The following is a 7,755-nucleotide window of genomic DNA, read 5'->3' as shown; positions in this document are numbered from 1 at the left end:
GTAGATTAAATTAAGGCATATTCAACCAACCCAAATGACAAAACTGTTTACAAAACAAACAACACTTATATGTTTTTTGTTTTGTTTTTTTTTGTCACCACCACTATTGCTATTTTCTTCTTCTTCTTGATGCTAGTTAAAAATAGGCAGTTGTTTAACATATCAAAGACGGAAACTTGAGAGAGTCAGACACAAAAACCAGAACAACCCCCATATTCACAGAGCAAAGGCTGTCACTTCACACTAAACACCCAGACTGAAAGTGTTTACCCCATACCTTGGTATAAACAGAAATTTACAAAATATGAACAAGTGCGACATTGCTGCCCAGCTTATAACTGAGCGAAGCCCCTGGGGGCTCTTTGCTCTTTTACTTCTTGTTGAGGCGGGAATTTCTTGTGATTTTCGGCTCTCTATTAGCAATAAGCTTCAATAATTTTCCAGACTAGTAGAAGGTGCAAACCATCACTTTTATAGTTGAGGGCTCAATAAATATCTTTTTTTTTCCACGTTGATCCAACAGATGTTGTTTTAGGCTCCGAAATGTTATATAAGGCTGAAATGAGCTCTGTGTTCAACAATGTGAATATTAAAACATTTGGTTTTAAAGTAACACACACACACACACACACACACACACTCTCAAAATGGAATTAACTTTATAAGCTCTTTGTAGCATGATTGGGGCAAGTTTTCACAATACGCCAAATAATATTTATCAGGGTGAGTTTTTTTTTTTTCTTTATAGACAGATAGAGTCTTGTCTATATTAAAAAAATGTATTTATAATGACTTTTCTGCACATGTAACATTAAAAACAGTACATACAAAATAACAATTTGTTGTTTTGGATGTCAGAAACTGTCATTTATAATTTAATAAAATTGAAAAGTATACAACAACTTTCCTGATCTGATATTTATGAAAAATATGCTTGTCCTTGTTTTAGTTAAATTATTTTGTTACATTATTAAGTTAATCATTAGTGTGTTCACTAGATTTTTGAGACATTGATAATGCTACAAATTTTTTTTTTTTTTTTTTACTTTTTCAACCACTGTGTTTTTACATGCAAATTGTAAAAACAACCAGAGGAATGCAGTACCGGCATCCTTTACATATATCGCATCTCATTACTCACTTTCTGAAAAGTTGAAACTGAGCCATTACTCTCTGTCAAACCCTTGTTTTAGTTAAATTATTTTGTTACATTATTAAGTTAATCATTAGTGTGTTCACATATCCTCAACATAAAGTATGAATTTTAGTTGGTATTATATATTTAAAAAAAACTATTCTACAGTTTATTACCAGAGAAAAACACATGTATTCAATTGGATTTTTGGCTGAAATCAGTTTCTGAGACAGACGGTGACAACCTCACCTTTTACCAGCTCACCCCATTTCCCCTATATCACATCATGCGCACCATGGATTAAATATAAAGCAAATCTAAACATATAAAAACAATTAAATAAATAAAAAAAACAGCTTGAAATTCAATCCATTTTATGAGCTAAATCTCTCTTTTTTCTGCCAGATGAGGGCGCCGTTTTTGATTTTTTTTTTTTTTTTTCTTGGTTCAACATTAACCCACTGCAGATCCAAGTGGACACAACAGACACGGACACTTCATCTGTGTCCGCTATTTTCCTATTACATCTTCATAATCTAAAGGTTTAATCATAACTGCTCCCAATTGTGGATCATGCACGGCATAAAGTCAATTAAACACATGCATGAGCACAAATCAATGTTCAGGTTATTGGAAAGACATAAGAAGTCGATAAAACGGTGCACCTGTTGTCTATCAAGAATGAATCACCATCCCTGGCGAACTGTCAACCTATAAAGATGTATCGCTGTGCGTGCAGAGCGCGTGCAACAGCTCAAGCCACTGTGTGTGACTTTGCCGCAGTTTCTGAATGCGGTGCCGTGTAGCCACGCAATCTTAGAATTGTAAAATAAAGAAAATAAAGAATCCCACGCGTTAAATCCTCCTGCTGCTGCCAGGCAACCGGGCGCGTACAAACTGGCCGTGATCCAACTAAAGATTACGCGTCACCATTTCCAGAGATCCCTCAACGAAAAACACATGAGAAAGAGAGCTCTGTAGTGTTCGCTATTGAGTGTTTCAGAGATATTTGAAGTTAAATGTTGTTCTTCAATATGTTCGACCTGTCATTCGCCCACCCTTCTCTCGCTCTCTCTATCTTTCTAACACACTCACGCACGCGCGCGAGTAATATAAATATTGTAAAATAAAGAACAAATAAATAAAATAAATAATTTAAAAAATACGCGCTGTTGTCAGGAAATATGTTACGCGCGCAAAGAACTACCAACATACTTAGAAGAAGACGAGGTGGAATAGTTGGTTTATAAGACTGGTCTCATTATTCGGACGAGGACTGCACCAGCAATGCTTATTTTGATGATGTGGTGTAGGTTGGCATCTCTTTTTCGAGCGTATTTTACTCAGCTGAATTATTAATTTCCTCGTCGGTCTGACATCAGGGCGCTGTAGTTTATTTTTCTTTTATCTCGCAATTTGCATAATCCCAAGAAACGGCAGGAATCAACTGGAGTCGATTTCCGATTTTCGATAATCGGGTTGAGCCGCGACGCGCGATGGATTGTTGCGATTAATTTATTAAGATTTGTATCAGTTGTTTTTCCTGAACTGTTGAGCGAACTGTCAGTTCACACTGCGTCTAAACTGATGTTCAGTTCTTTTAACGGAAGAATGTTGGAGTTGTTTTGCATCAAATTTCACCACTTGCTATTTCATCATTTTAATTTTGGTTTTGAAACGAATTAATTTTTCAGTTCAAATACCATGCTTCGTGTTTGAGATGCCTCAAAAGAGCTCAGTAACCTTGGGATTTTATGAAACAATATATGTTTTGTACAAGTGGAGCCTGACGAGAGAGGCTGAGACTGAAATCTGAACCTGACTGAATGGAAATAGTCCCTCTCTTGGCGCTCCCAATGTCCGGTGCGTTCTGAAAAGGAGGAAATATTAACATTGCCGGTGAGTGTTGAATTCTTATCTTTTTTTTATATATTCAGTTATTTGTTGGCAAAGCTTGAGAATCCAAAGGTCATAATCTCTTTGCACTGTATTTTAAATAACGTCTTTGTGAAGGTGATGATACTGTCTTCTGTATGCGATGGAAAGAGACTTTCCCCCCCCCATCTTCGATTCACTGAAACACAAGAAATACGCTGATGCATACATTCATTGCGGTGTTAGTCACAATACGTCAGTGTATTAAAATTCATTTTTTTTATCATTGTGGTGCTGGTAAATACAGATACATTTATTTTCAGTGTAGTCTCAGATATTATGCTTGAATCCAAAAGGCACATAACAGGTTTTTCCAAGTTCTTTGTGTGCGCAGAGGGATTTTTAAACACCCCTGCTGTAAGATCTTGGCATTAGCTGTGTGACTCAATGGGAAACAGGCATGTGTTTTGATTGTTTGTTTGTTTTTCCCCCCTCTAAGGTTACTAAATGGTTTACTGGGGGATTTGTAAAAGGCAAAATGCTGCTGCTTGTTCTGTTGGCCTTTTCCATATCGGGTACATTTTGTGACTCAGATTCGGACCTCAGAGCTGAAACCTGCAGCGCTTGCTCCTGCATGTCCATCGAGAACGTCCTCTATGTGAACTGTGAGAAAATAACTGTGTACAGACCTACACAGCTGCAGCCGCCAGCATCCAGCCTCTACCATTTGAATTTCCAGAACAACCTTTTGTACATCCTTTACCCCAACTCTTTTGTGAATTTCACACATGCAGTCTCACTGCAGCTGGGGAACAACAAACTCCAGAACATTGAGGGAGGGGCCTTTGTGGGGCTTAGTGCATTGAAACAGTTGCACTTAAATAACAATGAGTTAAAAGAACTCCGTGCCGACACATTACGAGGTATCGAGAACTTGGAATACCTCCAGGCTGACTACAATTTAATCAAGTTCATTGAGAAAGGAGCCTTCAACAAATTACATAAACTGAAGGTTCTCATTTTAAATGACAATCTGATTCAAAGCCTACCTGAGAACATTTTCCGATTCGCCTCCCTTACTCACTTGGACATAAGAGGGAATAGGATACAGAAGCTTCCTTATCTTGGAGTTCTGGAGCACATTGGGCGGATAGTGGAATTGCAGTTGGATGACAACCCATGGAATTGCACTTGTGATTTGTTGCCTTTGAAAGCCTGGTTGGAGAATATGCCCTATAACATTTTCATTGGAGAGGCTATTTGTGAGACCCCTAGTGACCTGTATGGCAGACTCTTAAAGGAGACAAATAAGCAGGAGCTGTGCCCCATGGGGACAGGCAGTGACTTTGATGTACGGATGCCCCCCTCCCAGCCTGAGGGTGGGCTAACCATGTCTAACGTGGCACCTTCAACCATTGCACCTTTAGTGACCAAAGCACCCAAAACTACCAATCCCTCAAAAATATATGGCAATGGGATTGTCGCTGGTAAAAATGGCCAAATCGTGTCCTATCAAACGCGAATCCCTCTCCTTTCCTGCCCCCAGCCCTGCACATGCAAAGCTCACCCTTCTGACTTTGGCATTAGTGTCAGCTGTCAAGAAAGAAACATTCAGAGTCTAGCAGATCTTGTACCTAAACCGCCAAATGCCAAGAAATTGCACCTTAGTGGTAATTACATCAGAGATATCAGTCCCACTGACTTCCAAGGGTTTGAAGGTTTAGATTTATTACATTTGGGCAGCAATCAAATATCCACCGTCCAAAAAGGTGTGTTCGCAAATCTTACCAACCTCCGTAGGCTATACCTAAATGGAAATCAGCTAGAGCAGCTGCACCCTGAAATGTTTCTTGGGCTTAGTAACCTCCAATATCTCTATTTGGAGTACAATGCCATAAAGGAGGTGCTAGCAGGGACATTTGATTCCATGCCAAATTTGCAGCTCTTGTATCTAAATAACAATGTGCTCAGAAGCCTGCCTGCTTACATCTTTGCAGGCGTTTCTCTTGCCAGATTGAATCTAAAGAACAACCACTTCATGACTCTGCCTGTGAGTGGCGTCCTAGACCAGCTCAAATCTCTCACTCAGATAGACCTGGATGGCAACCCTTGGGAATGCTCCTGCGATTTAGTGGCTTTGAAACTCTGGCTCGAAAAGCTGAACGATGGGGTCGCTGCCAAAGGGGTCAAGTGTGTGTCTCCAGTGCAATTCTCCAACATTGAGCTGAGAGAGCTGAAAAATGAGATCATGTGCCAGAAGCTCATAGCCAGGCCTCCTTTCATCCTGACCAGCGCCACCCCTGTCCTCACATCGCTGTCACCGGCTGGAGTTGGCAAGGCACCCCCCAGTGGTCCTGTGCCCTTGTCTATTATGATATTGAGTATACTGGTAGTTCTGATCCTCACTGTCTTTGTGGCCTTCTGCCTGCTGGTCGTTGTGTTGAGACGGAACAAAAAGCCAGCGGGAAGACAGGAGGGACTCGGCAACCAGGAGTGCGGCTCCATGCCTCTCCAGATCAGGAGGCACAATCACAAATCTAACAAGAAGGACGACCTTGGTGGAGAGACCTTCATCCCGCAGACCATCGAGCACATGAGCAAAGCTCACACGTGTGGAATTAGAGACTCAGAGTCGGGCTTCAAATTTGTAGATTCAGAGAGACAGAAAATGATGTTATGCAACAGTGCCGACAAAGACAAGGACTCTCTACCCCTGGACCCCATGAACAGATTAAGCACCATTGACGAGCTGGACGAGTTCTTACCGAGACGAGACAGCATGTTCCTCCACAACTACTTGGAGAGCAAAAAGGATTTCAACAGTATAGGGGTGAGTGGCTTTGAGATCCGTTACCCCGAGAAACCACATGACAAAAAAATGAAAAAATCATTGATAGGGGGCAACCACAGTAAGATAGTGATTGAGCAGCGTAAAAGTGATTATTATGAACTAAAGGCAAAAATGGGGACCCCAGACTACCTTCAAGTATTAGAGGAACAGACAGCCCTCAGTAAATTCTAGAACATCATCTTCACCTGCCCCGTAATGACAAAAGTGCCTTAAGACAAATCTTAATGACCAATGGAATACCGGACACGTTTCATTACACAAAACGTAACTCCCTTAGAATCGTTGGCTGTGTAAAAAATTACATACAATTGTTATGTTGTGATGCCATTAAGAGTTAAGAATCACATCAGTCAGTATCCTTAAAAACAGTCGTAGTTTGCTGCTATTGATTATGAATTCCATCAAATCCCACTGAACTTTGTTTTTACCAAATGATTGGGTCATGAAACAGTGTTGAGTGTACTTCATATTGACCCTTCTTCATTGTGTTTCGTTGGAAGTATTTTTAGGCATCTTGGGATGACAAAATCAAATGGAGTGGAAGAAATGGAAGTTGGCAAATGCTTGAAACTGGTGGAATACCCCAGACTCCCCTCTCTTGGATTATATTTTGCCACTTTCGGGGACTTGAAACTCTTGGATTTGATTATATATGAAGGTACTGGCAGCCAACATCCGTACATTTTGGATTATCCCAATTACCTGTAAAGAGCCATTTGATATCGTTCTACTGAAATGTGATTCTTCTTGAAGTGTTTGGTTATGGCACATGACAGGTCATTCATGAACTCAAGAGAAACTAAACAGCTGCTTGCCATGTAAGCGTATATGGATTTATTTTGTAAGTCAACATTATTTGTATTTGTGGGGCAGTTGTGTAAATTACAACAGTCGACAATTTAATTCATCAAGAAAAACATAGTGGATTCAAGAAAAATACGGGAAAATCAAAAAAGAAAAAGAAAAAAAAAAAACATTGATGACCACTGTCATCTGTCAATTCGTAGTTTAACTTCATATTTAATTTATTTTTCTATGCAGAATTATTTAAAGACTATTGGTACTATTTAACAATTTCAAGGGACATTTTGAATGCTATAAGTGATACAGGCTCTTAGTTCGAGCTCTGAATCTAAAATTCTCTTCTGACCTGAGTTACATTCTGAATTCTGCTGGTGGCTGACCGACAGAGGCATACAGATGACGGTGATGTCATTTTCACTGTCACGTTGCACGAGGTGAGGCCTCCTAGCATATCACATCTAACAGTTTGCTTCTTCTTATATCCCAGAGCAACTTGTAAAAGGTTTCTTATTAACAATATGCAACCGAATAAGTGTGCATTAACGTGATATGATTCTGGATAGTGCAAATGCATTGTGGGAATAAAGTACTAATTGGCTGTAATTTATTGTACTTGTGGAGCGGACTGTGTTTTATCGGCACAACTGTGAGACTTAACTCACCTTATGAAAAGGCTGCAGATTTGATCAGAATCATATCACTTTTCATGTGCAATATTATTACGCTCAATCATGTTAGCTTGAAATCTTTATTTTGTTTTCTGTTCAAATGAATATTACAGAAAGAGAGAGCTTAATTTTTATTTTAAAGAAAAGGCTTAATTCCATTCAGTCTTTATTTAAAATATTAAGTTAATGATTGTTTAAAATAGAATGTACCATGAGAGATAAAATAAATACAATTTTATATCAGTCATGAGAAATCTGTATATTGGTTATTAATTTCATTGTGCAATCCTGTTGAGGTCAAGGTATTAAAATCCAATCTAATTTGCTCTGTCTTTTCTTTCTTTCTGCTTTTTTTTCTGTTTACAGAAGTGTTATCATGTTTTGTTGATCGTTAAAGTTGCTTCTCAAATAAAAGGCCCTGA

At 39.1% G+C, this 7,755-nt stretch overlaps 1 protein-coding gene across 2 annotated transcripts; it reads left to right on the top strand.

Annotated features, from left to right (window-relative positions):
* Positions 1–2,368: 2,368 nt before the first annotated feature.
* On the top strand, positions 2,369–7,486 carry LOC107733319 (SLIT and NTRK-like protein 4). 2 transcript variants are annotated; one of them, XM_016544892.1, is made up of 3 exons: positions 2,369–3,034; positions 3,510–5,840; positions 6,362–7,486. In XM_016544892.1, the coding sequence occupies exons 2-3, from the start codon at positions 3,549–3,551 to the stop codon at positions 6,368–6,370; spliced, it is 2,301 nt and encodes a 766-aa protein (XP_016400378.1). In that variant the 5' UTR covers positions 2,369–3,034; positions 3,510–3,548; the 3' UTR covers positions 6,371–7,486. The 2 variants fall into 2 exon arrangements, with proteins under 2 accessions (XP_016400378.1, XP_016400377.1); XM_016544891.1 differs by having other exon boundaries at positions 3,510–7,486.
* The last annotated feature ends 269 nt before the right edge of the window (positions 7,487–7,755 follow it).

This window comes from Sinocyclocheilus rhinocerous, unplaced genomic scaffold (genome assembly GCF_001515625.1).
Source record: "Sinocyclocheilus rhinocerous isolate Xijiao unplaced genomic scaffold, SAMN03320098_v1.1 scaffold880, whole genome shotgun sequence".
NCBI classification, from domain to species: Eukaryota; Metazoa; Chordata; class Actinopteri; order Cypriniformes; family Cyprinidae; genus Sinocyclocheilus; species Sinocyclocheilus rhinocerous.
The sequence above is the reverse complement of the archived record's forward strand: the minus strand, read 5'-3'. Positions and strand labels throughout refer to the sequence as shown.

Coding starts and splice junctions, on each gene's coding strand:
- LOC107733319 (XM_016544891.1), top strand. CDS start 3,549: ATGCTGCTGCTTGTTCTGTTGGCCTTTTCCATATCGGGTACATTTTGT.